An 18,917-nucleotide genomic window follows, 5' to 3' on the forward strand; every position below is an offset into this window, starting at 1 on the left:
TGCTGTAATACAGAAGGGGGCGGCGTCATCATATAACACAACTCACGTGACCTATCGTGACAACATAGTTTGGATGTTGACGTCGCAAAGAAACCTAAGAAGATCCCATTCTTAATACTTATCAGAAATCATTCGACTGGGTATGAGAAATTGCTGATGTCTCACAATATCTGATATAAATAATAACGTGGATATTGTTATCGAGGTTATGAAGGAATAGTTGAATGCATGTATTCATTTATTCAATGAATTTTTTTCAGCATGCACTGCACCCGACGCGATGGTCCTTGAAAGAAACGTGAAAAAAAACTGAGGAGGAGGCAGTGGTTTCTCACTGGCTCTTAATTATAACTTCATAGGTACTACAACTCCCACCCTTCGTAGGCTTTCTAGGCCTTTACATAGCTCCATTCTAGAGATATATCACAGTCCAAGCATTGACAATACAGTTTCATTTCAGAGGAAAATGGAGATAACGGTTTCACACCAAAAAGCAGTAACAGCACATTTATTGCTTTTTTTCCCATACAAATCTTTTACCACTAACACAATATACCAATTTGTAAAATACAGACTGTAATTATTCAATAATGTTATGACAAATCAATGGAGAGAATTTTAATTACATGTATTCGTTTGTAAAATGAGTTGATGAATTAATAAACAGTATAATAAAATTTTGATACAAACTTTAGCTTAAAAAATCATATATGGTTTCATTAGCTGCATACTTACAAATATCTACTGCTTGCTTCATATATTTCACAAACACACAATAAAATATTTTCGTAACTTAGACTTGAGGTCTGGTTTCAAACATAGTTAATAGATTGGTGATGATTGATGGTTATGAAACCCGTCAGACTCCTTTGTTATACGTTTTTGTGGACCTGACGGTGCACAATGTTCAATAGCATTCCCATCATTTTGATCTTACTGACCAATAAAAATGTTGCATTAATTTATTCCGTCGCAATTTGCCAACATAAAACAAGGAGGAGCTTGCAACATAAACTGTAGCGCTGTTGTTTTTATATCTGATGTTTGTTCTCTTTCATAACCAGTCTCCTCTAATAACTATGTTTTAAATTGTCGACTATCAATAAGTTTAACTTGTTTAGTCTAGAACCTCTTGGAATATTTGAAAATCAAGAAAAAAATTAGCTTCTATTAGAAATGAAAGGCAAGCGAAGCTTAAACCATGGAAAAGGCCTTTTTATTAGTTAAAAGTCTCTTGTTAACAGTTAAGACTATGATCATGCGCGTTTCGAGCAGATCAGTGGCGAGGGATTACTTAACAGTTGCAAAGTTTTCGCGGTGGCCTTTTTATTTTCATTATCATTATTCTTCTTCTTCTTATTCTTCTTCTTCTTATTATTGTTATTATTATTATTATTATTATTATTATTATTATTATCATTATCATTATTATTGTCTTTACTATTCAACCTCACTTACACTTGCTTAAAACTAACAAGAATAAAACCGTATTTTTTCAGTCAAAACAAGAGTGTTATTAAATTAATGCAGGTTTTTTTTTTCTTACTGCTAAATCTACCAGGACATAGTGAAGAGAGGACTTGCTCATATTTCACCCGTTTTATATCCTCAGGGATCACATTCGTGAACTACAACGCATGCATGTGATGGTCTTGGTTTTCGGTCCCACTTCTATTCTAGAATTAGCACCACAATTCGAAGCCACCCTGGCCGTCCTGTCCACCGCTCCCTCCAGCTGGCAAAGGACGTTTTTCTGGCTCTCCCTGTAAAAAATGATGCAATTTTAAGAATGGCAACAAATTTTTCAAAACAGCTATTATCTTGACGTTCTATCCGCTGGCAGATTGCAGATAAAGTATGCACAATTTGGGTCGGCTACTTGCAGGAATGATCATCGAAAGAGGGCAAAACTATATCATGGGGCATTGGTTGACTCTTATAGCAACTTACCCAGCTTGCACAAGATCGGAACAAAGCTGTAGCCTGAACAAATTCATCCTATTGCTTCGAGTCGTTTTCTCCTCTCAACAGCGTCTGAATGGACCGGCCGTTAATGCAGTCCAGTAACGTCACTCACTATACCCGAAAACCGGGTAGTGATTTTGATTGGTCGATTGTCTAAACATTCACATAATTATGTATAATTATGAAAAATTTTAGCGGGATTGTCGCATGATATTCAGCGGATCGGTCCCTGGCATTCTTTCGTATAGTTCAAACATTTCGATAAGCTTAATTTTTATCTTAAACAGCAAATTGCCCTTGTCTTCAAAACTGAAATCTACATCTACATCTACATCTACATTTATTAAGTTGATAAAATCTTGTAAGACATCACATCAACTGTGCTAAATTGAACTGCGAATGAAGAATCATCGCGGAGAGTCGGTAGGTTTTTCATTTGGAGCCGCTTTGTGGTTTCGACGGCCGGTGATTTTGCTTACGCGAAGTTTTCTGAGATCAATATTATGATTCGACCTTCTTGCTATCTTTACCGTCAATTGCTATGATTCTTTTAGCTTTTTTTTCTTGTTTCCTTGTTTCTTCTTCGTTAAGGACCAAACAGCTTTTTCTCAATTAAAGCAAATCATTGTGTTTTGAACTAAATGTTCAGTGTGTGTGTTTATTTCATTGCGTGAGTGCGACCGAGTTTGATTATAGAATTCAGTACAACCGGTTCAGAGTTGTACTGCATGCAGTTGATAGTTTGAACGTTAAACATGAACTACGGTCGAAAAAAAAAGCAATTCTGTATCATGCAGACATTTCCAAACGATATTTCTCCGTTTGCCACTTGAAAATCGTGTTTTACTTTTTGCACGAATTAAGGAGTAGTGACGTCACTGGACGGCATTAACGGCCGGTCGATTCAGACGTTACTGAGGAAGTAATAACGACTCGACGTAATCGGATGAAATTCAGGCTAAACAAAGCTGTTGATTATATTAAAATTATCAAAATATCCAAAAACTACTTTTTTTCGCTTCGTCAGATAAGTCACGATACTTCAACAGCTTGGGCACAAACTGTGGTTACCAAACAGTCCGTCCCTAAACAAGTGTTTATGTATGTTTTATCAAACAGAGTATTGTCAAGGCAGGCCAGGTGCTTTCCTACAGCCATTGCCGTGTCCATATTTTCCCAATTTTGTGGCAATAAGATAAGGTATGAAATACAGTCGTTGTTAATACCTTTTTATTGGCGGTATTGGGTGGAGCATACATCCTGGCTTCAACAAAAGCTGGGCTTGCTGTCCCTAGTCCTGATGAAGGAGGCTGTTTGTTCCTACCAAAAAAAAAATAAAAATAGAGATTTGCCAATAAACTGCTTTGTTATTCATAGATGTTACGAAGAATAAGGCAGGATTTTGTTTCTGTTGTGAATCTTTCCTCATCTATAAAGATAGTCGATCCGATTAATGCGAGTAGTAGCCAATACGAGTATGGGACCGGGTATTCTACGAGTTTTGAAATTGAAGGTTATAGAGTTGCGTGTTGCGATTTGAGAGTCGCGAGATATAGTTAGGAGTTGAGGACTGCGGATCGCGAGTTGCGAGTTCATATAGATATGGGGAGCGTGTTGCAACTTCAAACTCCAAAACTCGCATTCTAAGCACGCCGCTGTGTGTTACATATATAGATCGTGGAATATTAATACGTTATCCTTTGGGTCGTACTGAAAATACTTTAGAGCGTTTTCATGATAAAGTAAGGTTTTATTGAGACTCATTTAAGATCACTTGTTGTGACGCGGGTTGCTGTGTTTGTAACAAAGTCATGCATTAAATGGTAGCCAGTACAGTTGACTCCCGATAACTCGAACCTTCAAGGGAAATCAAAAAAGGTTCTAGTTATCGGGAGCTCGAAGGAAATAGCCGGGAGTGAGGAAAAAAAAAACGGTTTTTACTGCACAGTGAGCATTTTAATCATATTTAATTGTAGAAATGTTGAGTGCAAATTGAAAGATACTTTTAGATTATAAATCAGAACGTAAAGTAACAAACCGTTGCCTAAATAGAGCATGCATTTTACTTTTTGAGAAGTAAAGCTATTTCACGTTAGGTTTGTGACAAACAACATCAGCCTCCACTATCGATCCACTAGTAAACTATATGCCTACAACACGTCAATGGGAAATTCAAAATTCAATGCTTCGGAGGCAGTACACTTTTTTTCCCGACTTTTTAAGGGCTCAAAACATGGTTCGAGTTATCGAGGGTAAAATTATATAGAACTGATCTGAGGGGAAACAAAAATTACTTCGAGTTAGCGGGAGTTTCGAGTTATCGAGGGTTCGAGTTACCGAGGGTAAAATTACAGTAAATGTATGACGGAAATCCAGGGGAAATCGATTTTGGTTTGAGTTGACGCGAGGTTCGAGTTAGCGAGGGTTCGAGTTATCGGGAGTCAACTGTACTTTCTAGTGATGCCTCGACTAAAACGAGTACCACCGTGCGCAGTGTTATAGTTTTTCTCCACACTACAACTGATTGTGCATGATAGGGCTATATCAATCCATGCATGAAACTGTAGCTAAACAATGATCTTCACAAAGCGATCAGGTATAAGGCAGGTGTCACGTATATGCTTTGGTTCAGTTTTAGGGTATGGCAATGTAAGACAAAGGAAAGTAAGATTAAACCAAGAACAGGTTTTACGCACTACTCGCAGATATCTAGTAAGTAAAAAAACTAGCAAAAAACAAGAAGCGCAGCAATCGTGTTCCTGCAACCAGACCTAGACATATGCTCTTGCTCCTTTTGTTCCCTTACCATTGTGTAGAGAGAGCGTTTCGGACCGAGGTTGCCGCGAGTCTTCATTATCACAACCTTTAGGACCATGGTGGGGCCCCCCTAAGTAAAAAATTCTTGATAGAACTTTAAAAATTTTCACCTTCAGCTCAACAAAGAGTTAACTTTCCCCAAAGTGGTTACCGTGTGTCGGGTCTTAATTTTTCTCCCTTTTAATAGCGAGAGATATTGATTAATATCAAATGTACTTACATGCGATATCCGTCTGCTTCACTGAATGATTTGCCTGCTAAAGAATGGAAAATTTATAGTAAAGCTGGTTGGTAACAGGGATAGCTTTAGCTATATTAAAATAAAGCGGTAGTCAAAATGAAAAATGAAAACGAGGAAATTGCCCTTATATATTCGACTATTACACTATCTATTGTTCTCAATAACAAGTAGATAGCACGAATTATTTCCCTTTTTCTTCAAAATCTAGCCATGGACAAGATTTCTTTCAATCATATAATGACTCAGGGGGGTCGGATTCATTGGTTCAATGCTAGTACAGTTGACCTCCGGTTAACTCGAACCCTCTATAATTCGAGCCTCCAGCTGCTAACTCGAGGCAATTTTCATTTCCCTTTAGATCATTTTCTAAATAATTTTACCCTCGATAACTCGAACTCCTGATAACTCGAACTTTTTTCTACTTCCCTTGAAGATTTGAATTATCGGGAGTCGAATGTATGTCTAAGAATTTTTGGATGATTTTTGAGATGTTTTCAATAAATAAATGCTTAAAATAATTGTTTAAAAATATGGAAAACTAGAGAATATCCTGAATTAAGCTGGGGTTGTTGAAAATTCCCGGAAATAATTAGTGGTGTAGATAAATAACAAACGGCTCACCACAATCAGAGGACTAAGTGGTTGAAGTTTATGCACCCTTTTTTCTTCAACTCTCAATTAAAATATCCCCATTCCTCCAAAACAATAACAACAACAACAACAACAACAACAACAACAATCAAACTTCCCCCTTAACACCATTAAGAAGGCGCTGTCTTGCAATATAAGTATCATGACAATTTCCTTAGCTGAAACATATCCAAGAGGGAATTTTCGATACCTTTGACTGCAAATGGCGAAAACAATCCTATCAAATGAAGCGTACCTTTTTTAGGCTGGCAACGGAAGAAGATAACGAGGCTGACAATGATGAGGATTACAACAAATCCGACTGATCCTCCAACGATACCGCCAATTTCAGCTGCTGATAGACCACTTGATGAAGGACCCCCATCATCATCGTCGGTTGTTGGTTCTTCAGTGGTTGGGTCTGGTAGCATTGCTATATGAAGGTCACAAGTGATGTTATATATAATGTAACGTTTAAATTACACGTGAATTTTTTATCATCATTACCGTAATCGTCATCATCGTCGTGTCATTATTTCAATGGACCGCCTCTAAACAGCTCATAGTGTCTACTGAAGAAAGACCAATCTTATGCATGGAAATCAAACGAAATATCCACGTCATTTTCCAAAGAGGTAGACAAGCCTTTCACTTTTGTTTTCCTCACATCACTTTGAAATAGTTTGAAAAAATGTGATAAATATAACTTGAAGTGAATCCAAAATATCAAAAACGGACTTTTCCTTTAAGCCAATCTCGAACTTCAGACTGTAGACTGCTGTTAAGGTATCTGCACCGGCAAGTTTTGCACATTTTCCCATCATTTTTAATAGTTATTTTATGGATAATATCTACATATCACTACATTGACGGTATTCCTTAGTTCTTGAGGAACTATAATATATCAAAATAAACTATGTTAGCTATGTCATCCAAAAGGTGTTAATTTAATTACCCCCTAGGATGGAACGGAAAGAAAAAAATCCAAATTTCAGAAGAATCCTTAGAATTGTTGTTAAAAAGAAATTCCCGAATGAAATGTAACACAAATAAGGACGTAAGATAGAATAATCCAGTTCGACCACGACACAGCTCCAATAAATCCACGTTCCAGGGCACAATTTGCTGTTTTGTGATTTCATCCACATTTTGAAATCCGAATAATTCAGCTGCACGGCAATTTTAGCTAACCTTTGGTCGAACACAGATCTCTTCATTAACATGCTCTTTGCGTATTTGCCAAATTTCATAAAGAAATAATAATCCATTCCTCCACAAAAGTCAAGGTAAATCGATCACGTAGTAATTAACGGTTTTCTAGTGTAGGTAAAAATTAAAGCTTCTTTTCTTCTCAAAATCAACTGTTTTTCCTGGATACTATCATCACGGACCTTTTCGGCCACCTTTTTGAATCACCGCTGTGTGAAATGCTCGTGGAAGCGTAAAAGAGCGCGAAGTATAACCTCTCTGTAGCCCCCTTGGATTTTGATTCGTGACTAGTTGCTAAATGAGGTGTGACGCACTTCCGGAAGACGCGTTACTCAGTTTCAGTTTTAACGCAATGGGGGACGCCCGAAGTATGAAGATTAAAAAAGAAGTTTTATTCAAAACTGAAAAGAATTGCTTCTGTTAAGAGAAAGAAATCGGCAGAAAAACAGACCAGAAGAATAGGGCCAAAAAAACGTTGTACTCTCCCTGCAAAATTGTCAGACTTTATCTGGTGAGAAAACACGTAAATGTAATTTAAATTTAAATTTACGTTAAATTTTATACAATAATATTAAAGTCCTGGAAAAAGGAGTATAATTCAAGAACATAACGAATTTTGACAATAAGCAAGTATTAGTCATCACAGTTTGAACAGAAGCAAGAAAAATGAAGTTGGACATACAGAGGCTGTAGTTTGTCAACGAATCCAATGCAGTCAATGAATTTTGTTGAGCGCATCAATAGAACTTGATGCTAAAAAGAGGAGTCAAATTGCGCTCCTGCCATCTCCTTCAGTCTCTTTTCTTAGTAACCGAAATTATGAAAATTTTTCTTTAACTTCCACTAAATCGGTCAACTTTTGAGTAGATTTTTTCTTAAATGCAAAGGTATATTCACATATGCATCAATTACGTCATAAGGACTTTACTACCGTAGAAAGATTTTGAGGGCAAAATAAAATGTTGAAAATTTGCCGGTGCAGATACCTTCTCTGTATTTCTGTATGCACTTCGCAGTGTGACTTGACATTTTCGAAAGAGTTAAAAGTATAGAAACAAACATACTGACCAAGGCGGGCATTTTTTTTTTTTTCTTTTTTTGTGAAAGGCCAGTCAAAGAATGTCAAGCCTTCTTGTCGCTAGTCGAATGAATAAATGGAAAAATGATTCGGTTTGTTGATTCAATAATCCATTCAGAAAATGAATAATCCAATAGTCAAGTTGCACCTCGATTGAATAATTAAATATTGATTTGGTTCATGAACAAAGTCTACCTATTCTTTATTCTTGTCTGTTTTGTTCAATCGTATTTGCTTTCCTTTTCCTACCGTTTACGATTGCGTTTTTCATTGCCTTTAATCAAAATAACAGCTAGAATAGACAGACCGCAAACGCGAAGAAACTGACAAAGGCCGAGAGTCGAAATCCACCAATCACCGCACATACACTGACCTCAGTTTGACCATCATGTTTTCTAAGAGGTCTGGGCCAGATTGCATTAAGCCGTCTTAAGATAAGAGGGCTCTTAACTTTTTTTCTGAAACAATAACCTATTGTTTAGAAATAATAGTTACGAGCTCCCTTAATCTTAATAAAGGATTAAATTAACTGCAAAAACCGTGGACGAAGATCCTGCTAGTTGTAAACGTCGGATCTCTAGAAAAGAGATCTAATCAGCCAAAATATAAAGAACCAAGAACGAGAAGTCGAAAGGCTACTGCAAAGCTGATTCAGAACAACGTGTATTGTTTTTTCATCAGCTTTACAGTAGCATTTGGACTTCTTGTTCTTGGTTCCTTAATCTTAAGATGTTTTATGCCACCCGACCCATATCTGTTGCACTGATTTTTGGCGGCAAATTGGCGTACATGTGACAGTTTGTATGGGTTTGAACTTCAGAACTCGCCCGCACTCGACTCTTGGCAAAAAAGAAGAAAAAACAGAATTCTGAGGTCGATTTGAGGAAATTGTAGTTTTTCAAAAAACGGGAATCGAATCAGCATTCTATTTTTAAATCAACAAACGAAATCGTTTCATTAGTTCGTTAGCGACAGCAACGCTTGACCTGCTTCGACTGTAATAAAAATAATAAGAAATGAAATTTGATTGATCCGTATTTCCGTGCAATTTGATGTGGAATTTAGGAGTCAGGTTGTGAGTTTCCCTTTATTATCCCTGTCACGTGATTATAATGTAGTCCTTATCATGTCTGTCACCGTCGTTAAGATTGAACTAATGGTACCTACTGGATTGACTTGGAGTGAATTGATTGGAGCTTGACATACTTGTATTAAGGAGCCGTGTATCAACTCTGATATTCCGCCCCAATATGCCATCTTTGATAGCATCTTCCAAAGGCTTCAAGGGGTCGCTGATGTTTCTTTCAAATCGTAGGCGAACAACAGCAATAGTACTTCCTTCTCTGAAAATAAAATATATCTTAGGGCTCGTTTACTCGGAGGTCTGGGAGCCCAAGTAGGTTTTAACCCCCTCAGGTCGGAACAAAAATAACCCAACCATTCCTCAGTGCACTTATTGATGATTGTTGAATGGTCGCAAAGCACTTGAAAATAAGAAGAAACAAAAACAAAAACAAAACGCAACAAAACACAACACAACAAAAATGGCACGCAAATGACGTGTTTTGGCGGTCAATTCTCTTCTATCACCCTACCTTCATGAAACGTTGACATGGAAAAATGTGACCCTGGTTGAGAAGGGTTACCTCAAGCTGGGCAACCCCCTTGGCGGTCTCTCCCCTCCTATCATTTAAACGCGATGATAGATTTTATGGACAGGCAGGTTATCCCAGCTAAGCGGGTTACACCTAGGGTCCCCCACCTTCATGTAAACAGGCCCTTAACCCTCGGACGTATATGCAAAGTCATACTCCTACCGTGGTACAAGGGGCGCGGGGATGATGGTAGTATTTCGATGCGATTTTGCCTTCAGTGGAAAGCCTTTGATATTGTTTACAAGATAGGTTATGTTTTATGGGTGGTAGCGCTGTTTGAGGTCAGTCACGTCACCAAACATGGTCGCCATCTTGGATTTTATCAAGAGTTAGAAAGCAAGTGAAAACAGTGAGAATTGATAATTTTTTTGCGCTTAACATGTAAAATGACACATAAATAATTACTATGCATCATTTCATCCACAAGTTTAGCTTTTACTGTTGAAAAAAGGTGAAAAAACATGCATATTCACTCAAAAATGGCTTCACCTGCTACTTATGACGTTACTTGCTACTTATCTCGTAACCATAGTAACGGACCATCACTAAACTTTTCTCAAAATGCGCGCGAAGGATAAACAAACAGCTACAGAAAACTTCAGGTGCTGATGTTTTATCGTCTAGGAAAAAAATCAGAAAAAAGGAGGGGGGGCAACGTCCCCCTTCCTACGTCCGAGAATTAAGCAATTATTGTATGCAATCAATTTGAAATATTAATTGTGCAGCTTTCAATTAAGCTTGTTCATTATTCATTTAAACTATGTCTGTTTCTGATTGGCCCAAATCCCTTGGCTAACTCTTTTAACCCAGCAATCACTGTACAAATTTGAAAGACGTTTGCGATATCTGGAAAACCGGGTTTCATTATTTCGGTAGAGCAGTAAAATATGATGGCGGATCATTTCACTCGTTTTTCGAAGAAAAACAAAATATCCCGGTTGCTACTTAAAAACATAGCAAAAACAAAAGAATACAGCTCAACGGATGATATCTGCAATTTAACTAAAGAATATATGTTATACCTAACATCCCTTTATATCTAGCTTGAGAAAACACTGAACAGTCGTCATTTCGTGACACCGCCAGTGGTTTTCCCGAGAAATGACCTAGGGTAACAAGCGCAGAAATTCCATACTTATGACACGTCACTACCCATGAAAAGTGGATAGTGCTTCTGATTGGTTGAAGAAATTTTCCTGCAATCAAAGGCCTTGCCCAGTTTTCATGGGTAGTGACGTGTCTTCAGTATGCCAGCCAATCAGTAGTACTGACCCAGATCTGGATAGTGAGGCGTCATACGTTAGTAGGAATATCTGGGTCCATTCCTTAGACTTTATTTCGCGGAGAAACCAGTGGCGGCATTGCGAGGTGTTGGATATTTTCTTAGGATATTTTATACTCAGGGTCAATTAAGGCATGACTATTTAATTAAATATGCATATTTTGTAAAATGCTATTTAAACCGGTTTGCTTCCATCAGTGATCCTGAAAAGTGAGTTAAAAACGTGTCTCAATGAAAAAAAAAAAACACGTAAAACGTGATTTCATCAGCTGGAAGATAAAGACGAGAACTTAGCATCGATCCAGGTTAAGCATGTTTTAGCTTGTTTTTATGTTTAAGCATGTTTTGAAAGAATAATAAAATTATTATCGCATGGATTAGGCTTTCGGATGATTTGAGAAATTATTCAGATCTCTCCTTTACCTCATCATTATCATACTCATGCTCCATGAATTGCTAGATAAGCTTCCATATTAACAAGGTCATGAATCGACTGTGGTTAAGATATAGCATATAATGATGTAATTAACAAAAGAAGTTGTTATTCTCGAGAGGTTTTAATTCTTTTCTAATGCCCTCCAGCTATCGTTTATTCGTATACAATTTTCTTCTGTTTTTTTTTTCTTGTAACAATTACATGATTGCATGTCAACGATAAATAATTACATATACCATACCTAAACTCCACAATAGTTATACCATATAGTTGCTTTTCGGCACTTTGAGATTGGGTGTAGATTCTTGCAATCTGTGAAAGAAACAGGTGAATTTCCTTCAATACATTTTTTGATGACAGACCGATTAAACACAGAGTCACCCTGTTGATACAAGCCACAAATGTATTATACCCTCATTAATCTAGATCCTGGACGTTCACAATATCACTTAAGTAGATATGTGCAATTTTCCAGTTGTAAGTGTCCCCAATTAGCCGGGTTTTCTTTTGGCATTTGGTTAATTTGGCTCGGGTTTCCCATTACTTTAGATTGTAAACCTGACAAAAAAGAAATTATACAGCCATTGCTTAATAATTCTGTGTTACTCTTTTATTAGCAAATGATAAGGGAAAGCCAAACGACAAAAGCCAGGGTTATTGACTTACTTCTGATGTGACGTTTGATTTCAAGGATTTATATTCAATTGCATTGGAGTTGTTAAAGGCTTGTATCCATCTGATGTTTGTTATTCTAATTCCAAATTCATGATCCTCACACTGGTTTTCTGGACCTATCAATCGCAGACATAAAAAGAGAAAAATAAGTATATTTGCTTTAAAAAATTAGAAGCTTGATGGACTCTACAAGCTAAGAACTGCTTTACCAACAATAGACCTCAACAATATGTTTTACACCGGTTAAATGCTAGCTACAAATATGGTAATGAATTTATGTGACGGTTATTATGAATCCATTACCAAAAATATGAACCTCTCAGTGATACTATTTAACAATTATTCCTCGAGCCCGAATGGGCTCTGAGTCAATAGCTATTGACTCAGACGATTGCAAGCGGCGTACTCTTTTTCCTGTTTTCAGGGGCCTCGTCGTCTTTGAATTAAGGTATTTATCTCTTCTTCTGTATATGTGACGATCGACCCTGGCACTTTCTCCGTTGTCGCTTCTCCGTTTTGTTTGGTTGAACTTTGGCTTACCATTTTCTGGGCTGTGTTCACTGGATTTTCTTGTTTTCTCGTGGTTGCGAACGAGAATTTGTAGTTCACTTCAAAACAAGGAAGAACCTCCGGCTCAATTTTAAAAACGCTTCTGTTTGTTTTCATCTCTTCAAAAGGTGACAATGGTTTTGAAAACATTTCAAAATGACATTGTAGAAAACCTTTTTTGCAGTTGTTATGTCAGAATTTAACGATAGTTGTTGCGTAGATTCAAAACAAAACAATATCGCTTAGCCTCGTTTTCAACTTGCAATTCCAGACTAAATACCTCGTTTCGTTAACCAATCAGAATGCGAGATTTTACTCAATTATGCGATTCTACTCAAAACTGATAACAGTCCCAAAGTATCTTTCTGCAGGCAACTGCAGAGCGTTTCAAAAATCGCCCCACGTTTAAAAGGGAATCCAAAACAGTCTGGTCTTGTCGATTCCAGGTACTCACGCGGAGGCATTCCGGATTCTGTGTCAGTGGAACTTGGAATCCGGATTTCAATCGTTAACGGCATTCCGGTTTCCTTCAACGGTATTCCGGATTCCAAGCAAAAAATTCCTGAATTCCGAATTCGCCACGAGCAAAAATTTCCCGGATTTCGGAGTACAGATTCTCTTACATGGGACGACAAGGATTCTAAATTTTGCAAAGTAATAACACAAAAATAGGCTCATAAATTGCTTTCAACTTTTACGTTTAATTCAATGCCTCTGCCTCAGAAATGAAAAGATAGAAAGGTGTCTGACCTACGCTATACTGAATAACGCGGTTCATCAGTTTTTGAGAACCAGTTTTCCCACATTCATCACTGACGGAGGCAAATGTCTTGGTTAGGGCAAACTTTTATCGCAGTTTCCAAACTACTACATTCATTTTAGCCTATCAAGATAATAGTTCACAAGAAAATAACAAAGCAACTGCACCTTTTGATAGTACCTTGAACGTGTTAATGCACGGTACTGATTACTTCAATTGCACAGCTAACAGTATAATTGAAACTAAAAATTACTTACATTCAACGTTAACCGCGGCAGGGTGAGAGACCTCTCCAACTTTATTTTTTGCTGTGCATTTGTAAGATCCAACATCCCTCCTCGTTACGTTATTGAGATGCAGAACTGGGCCAGTAACATTAAACAGTTGCAGCGTTTGGCCCTCTTTGCTCCATGTGACTTCTGGGAGTGGGTCACCAGATACATTGCAAGTCAGTGTCAAATTGTCTCCAACCCTAACTTTAGACTCCCTCTCTGGCTCTGTTGTAATTCTTGGGGGTACTGTCGAAAACAAAAAACGCAGATTAAAACAAGTGCAATTTCTTTCATTATTCCGGGCGAAAAAAAGAAATGATTACGCCAGCCACAGGAGAAATCAGACCGCTTGCAGGTTACCCATGAACAGAACCCTTCAAAGAAAAGTATCCTTTATTTTAACACTGCTGCATACCCAATTCAAATTCAGTTTAAACCTGTGAAAGGAAACAAGTCGGACGAGCCGTTAATAAGAATTCGAAAAGTCGTACTTCTACCGTTTTAAAAGGCAATTTTATGTGTTTTATTTCCTCCAAGAATTCAGTTCATGTGGTTTTGGTCCTTCTTACCGGCAAATTCAGCTAGAAGGGCTCTCTCAATAATTCTTTTATTTCATGGGTATCGACTATTAATAGTTTAATGTTCGCATAGTGTAGGCTCATGAGTGTCTACCCCGCGGAGTAATTGCGCACTACTATCATTGATATCTTTCCTAGAGGGAGTTATTGCCTTAAAACGCTCTGAACTGGTAGTAATAGAGAACTCAGATTGGCGATTTATGATACAGTTGTGAAACTATGGATACGTTATTATTCAGTGTTCCTCAAATAAATAATCGTTTCCCTATATTGTTTTATTTGTTCGTTAGTTGTTTTTGTTATTTTACACAGCCTTAGGGAGGCTTAGGGAACTTGTAAACACGACATAAATAATGGAAAAAATTGTTCTCAATCTTCATAACTATTCACAGGACTTTTGAACACTATCGAAATCAGAATTTTTTAGAAAAAGATTTCAAGACTAAGGCATCTTTCAATCTTTGTTCTAAAATAACCCCATCACTAAAAAGCCACGATAAAAACCATCAGCCAGCGATGAAGTTCGTGCTTGAAATTCCTTGCTCTCTTATAAAGCCGACACTCAGTAGTTGATTTATGGTTAGTTTCACCGTGCACAACATAATAATTACCGAACGAGTCTTCACTAAAAATGCACTCTTAATTGCCAACAGACAAAAACAACTTGGAACAAAACTCCGGCGGTACCATTTAAAAATAGACAGAATTCGTATTCTCCGACAGTCCTGGGACGAGTGGGCCTTGATCATGAATGCGAGGCTCATGCGGGGACCTTCTCTCCAAGAGGGCAAACAAATATGAAAAAACTGTGGCTGAGTTTGCCGAATTTAAGGAAAATTTTTAACATTGTAAAGTTTCGAAGGGCTTACATACTTGAGAGATCATTATTTCAAACAACAAAAGGGAGATCTGCTCATTATTACCAAGAAAAACAGCGATCCCAACCATAATTATATTGATGAGAAGAGTGCTTGGTGAGCGAGTCTATAATTTAATATAAACAGAGATGTCCTTAAAATCCCCGAAGCCATTTTAATTGTAATTCTCAGTGTCCTTTAAACCGTTTGAAGAATATCTTATATTGAAATGGACGTACTTATCAAAAGCCTGCGATAAAGTTGACGGTGATGTTATCACACCTACTTTGCAGTTTAAATTTTTTAACAGAGCGGATGCAAAATCTTAAATGTGTATTTGAAGTAAAGCAAACGACCCATTCAGTGGATAATTACTTATCAGTTAGGCGCTTAGCGTTCTGCACACAGTCCATGTGCATTTTAAGGAAGTCAAATCGGTTTGAACAAAGATGACTAGGTAAAGTTTATTTTTAAATTTAAGTTACATTATCTTCGATAACAACTGTGCGAGAGTACAAAAACGTGCACGCAGTTGAACACAGAGTTTGGTGCAGACGATAATACTGAGTTTAAACTCCATGCTACAGACTGATACACGCAAGAGAAAAAGAATTATAATAAGAAGAATAAAATTTTATTAAAAGGATTCGAGTATTGACATTTCGACACAATATACCATATTCTTGATAACTTCTTGTTTCTCCTTTTGGCTTCGTGACTTTTTTACTTTTGCTGTTAGTACGACCAGCTCTTCCCACAGTTTTGTTTTTTGAAACAGATATCCCTTTAGCTTACCCCTAAGGTTTTCGCTTTTAAATCTACCAGTTTTTTGCTGATTTCTATCGTTTTGCAGCGATTCAGCCGCGACTAACCAATGTTTGTTTTTGTTTTTGCTAAAAAGGTTCCCCGCTTTTAAATTAGCCTCGCAATCATGCTGTGAAGTCTCTCGTCCCAGGGCCGTCGGGGAATACGAATATCGTCTATTATATACGGTCTCACGGAATCCTTTCAAGACAGATATTGAACAGAGAAAAACTAAATTTCACGATTAAAGTTTTGGAAAAGGAGGAATAACAATAACTTTTACCTCAAGGAGGGTTCTACTCAGCTGTGAATATTATGAGTGAAGTAATACTTCATACGTAGACGTGAAAGGAATCCCATGTAACTTTACAGGCTTTTTAGGAAATCGTCCAATTCATGAATCCAAGAAATAAGTGCTTGTGCTAAAATTAGTAAAGTCTCAAAACCGTCAAGTAGATCACATAAATATGGCCAATAGTTTCAACCACACGGCTTAAACGGTTGAGTAACATTAATGACGACCTCAAAATGTAATTTACTATCTCACAATTACGGCATTGTCAGTGGGGAGAAAATTGTTTAAAAGAAGTACATGAATGAAGTAGACCTGAGCCAAAAGTTGATTATCGATGTGGTTGCTGCACGCCCAAGTTTATAGGATGTTTGTCAGATGTCCGGAAAGGATAAAACGAATGGCTATGTTGTTTTCCTTAAAGTCAGTCTGTACTGACTAGAGTCTACAATCTAAAGGTAGGAACCTTAAAACCATGCCAGTTGAAGAGATCGACAACTGATCTCTTGATGCGCTTTTTTCTGTTACCATAACTGTTTTTGCACGCAGAAACTTCAAATCATATATTTAGCATCCATATATTGTGAACACGACGAAAAATGACATAACACTCAATATCCACTGAGTCGTGGTAGACTCTGTATGCAAATCATTCCATGAGTCACTATGCGTAACTCCTACGCATTTCAGAACTAAAACGCAAGCTTCCAAAACAAGTTATAAAATAACTTCTGATTTCAAAATAATTGGGCGACAACGACAATTTACCTTAAAGCTGCTTCTTTTATTTTTTGCGTGAAATAGTGTGAACATTTTATCTCTAATATGACGCGACCAATATAAGCTTTATTGATGTTAATCGTTTTCGCATGGCCCGAAATTTCTTTTTTCAAAATAATTGCGCTACTTAAAGGGTCCGATCTTTTATGGTCGGTTAATTTACGCAACGAAAAAGCCTTTTCTCTGCTATATAATTGGTATAACTTACTACATGATTGATTGAAAGTAACTTACTCAAAACTGAACCGCATGAAGAAAACGAGTACAGTGTTGATATTTGTCTGCAGTTTGTAGTGTCGTGAAAAATGATGGTTTTGTGATGGAATAAACTATGAATATGCTCAGTATTTTCAAACTTCTCCTTTAAGTCAGCTAATTAAAAGCTTACATAATATAGCCTAAGGCTTTTGACACATTATGGCGCGCGCAGAAATGGTAAAAAAAGGGCAATTACGTTAATTTCAAATTAAAGGCACGCAAGAACGAACGCACGTTCCATTGAGGAAGTAACTGATGCGAAGCTTACCGCAAAGGTACTGTTGAAAAAAGACCGTCAAAAAATACTCATACACCGCTATTCAGACTTTTCTCAAGAGTTTCAGGGTGACGTAGAGAAATTTGGTTTAATAAATCTCTCTCACACTCAATTAAGTCACGATTCAGGGGACTGACGACGCCCGGCTTACCCTAGAGAACTTAAATAGGGGGCTGTTATGAAAGGTCTTTTGAAATACGCTTTATATTAGCCTGAAAATGTTAGAAATAACTGAAAAACGTAGAAGGAAAGACATATTTTACTTACCAAACACTATTAATTGTACTTTGTCGCTAAGACTTGGCGCAGGATTGTTATTATCGAGGAGCGATACCACGACAGAATATGTGAACTCCTCGTCGTTGGTCACGGGATTTCGCAAAATCAGTGTAGCTGGAATGCTTGCACTGTAGTTTGATATAAATTTCGGAAAAACCGTAAACGCTCCTCCTTCTTTGTTGACTGCAATATCTTCTGGTGGATCAGCATCATCTCTTCGAAATGTGACTCTTTCAATAAATTCAGATGGCTCCTTAACGAAAGTCCATTCGAGTTTCAGACTCTCCCCAGTGTTGTTTACTCCTTCAACCAAGATTGTTGGTTTTTCAGGCTGTTTGTCCCATCTTATTGCCTCTAAAATACCCCAAAAAGAAACAATGCATCATTTAGGTATTATTTGGTCGGTAATGACTGTAATTCCAAAATGGACAGAATTTGCTCACTGACTTACCAGATAGCTGCAACGACGCGAAAATCAACATGGTGGCAGAAACCCAGCGAGAAACCCGCTTTCCGTGACATGTATTCATACTAACTGAAAGGAAAAAAATCTCTAGTTTAATAGAATGGTACGGAGATATTTCTCTGTGGAACAATAAGTCTGTCGGTTGATGACAAGAAATCGGTAGTACACCATACACTCACGGGTTGTGATACTTGTTGACGAAGTTGTGCGTAAGCTAAAATATCTCTTCTCCGGCGATGATTGCTCCTTAATTGTTTCAGTTGCTGACTTCCTTGGCTACCCCTGATATAATATGTGCACCGCTCTTTTTAAGGACCCACCCGAAATTCGGCACGTTTCTATTGTTTCACTAATACATAAACTGCCGACGGTTTAATTTTATACACTCGTGTCCCTTATTTCCGCTGATCACATGATAATGACAGCTCATCATCGATATCGCTGCATGCAGAGAAGTACATCACATATCCGAGTGGGAAGTGTGATGACTTCACTGTTAAATTTTATTTTATTTAATTGAAAGCGCTCTAACAGTCCGATCAGAGTTCAATTTACGTCATCGTTAATTCAGAAGCCAGATCAGTCAATGGTAAATGATTTCGCCTACAATTTGGACTAGCTTTGGCTTTTTATAGAGATCTCTAAAGGCGAATTAGTGACTGTTTACAAATGACAGACAATCTTTAATATTAACCAAGAGAAAAATAATGTGCAAAAAGGAATTCATTATATTTTTGAAATAGTATTATTATAATAT

General features: G+C 37.3%; 1 protein-coding gene across 4 annotated transcripts; it reads right to left on the reverse strand.

The window, feature by feature from the left end:
- Positions 1-492: 492 nt before the first annotated feature.
- On the reverse strand, positions 493-18,525 carry LOC140950296 (uncharacterized). 4 transcript variants are annotated; one of them, XM_073399524.1, is made up of 11 exons: positions 18,340-18,525; positions 18,146-18,229; positions 17,683-18,048; positions 13,555-13,815; positions 11,980-12,104; positions 11,555-11,625; positions 9,108-9,283; positions 5,910-6,086; positions 5,003-5,036; positions 3,192-3,285; positions 493-1,763 (listed from the first exon to the last, which is right to left on the reverse strand). In XM_073399524.1, the coding sequence occupies exons 2-11, from the start codon at positions 18,222-18,224 to the stop codon at positions 1,683-1,685; spliced, it is 1,464 nt and encodes a 487-aa protein (XP_073255625.1). In that variant the 5' UTR covers positions 18,225-18,229; positions 18,340-18,525; the 3' UTR covers positions 493-1,682. The 4 variants fall into 4 exon arrangements, with proteins under 4 accessions (XP_073255625.1, XP_073255624.1, XP_073255626.1 ...); XM_073399523.1 differs by having other exon boundaries at positions 5,003-5,039; positions 18,146-18,225; positions 18,340-18,524; XM_073399525.1 differs by having other exon boundaries at positions 5,003-5,039; positions 9,147-9,283; positions 18,340-18,524.
- Positions 18,526-18,917: the final 392 nt, after the last annotated feature.

This window comes from Porites lutea, chromosome 10 (assembly GCF_958299795.1).
Source record: "Porites lutea chromosome 10, jaPorLute2.1, whole genome shotgun sequence".
In the NCBI taxonomy this organism is placed as follows: Eukaryota; Metazoa; Cnidaria; class Anthozoa; order Scleractinia; family Poritidae; genus Porites; species Porites lutea.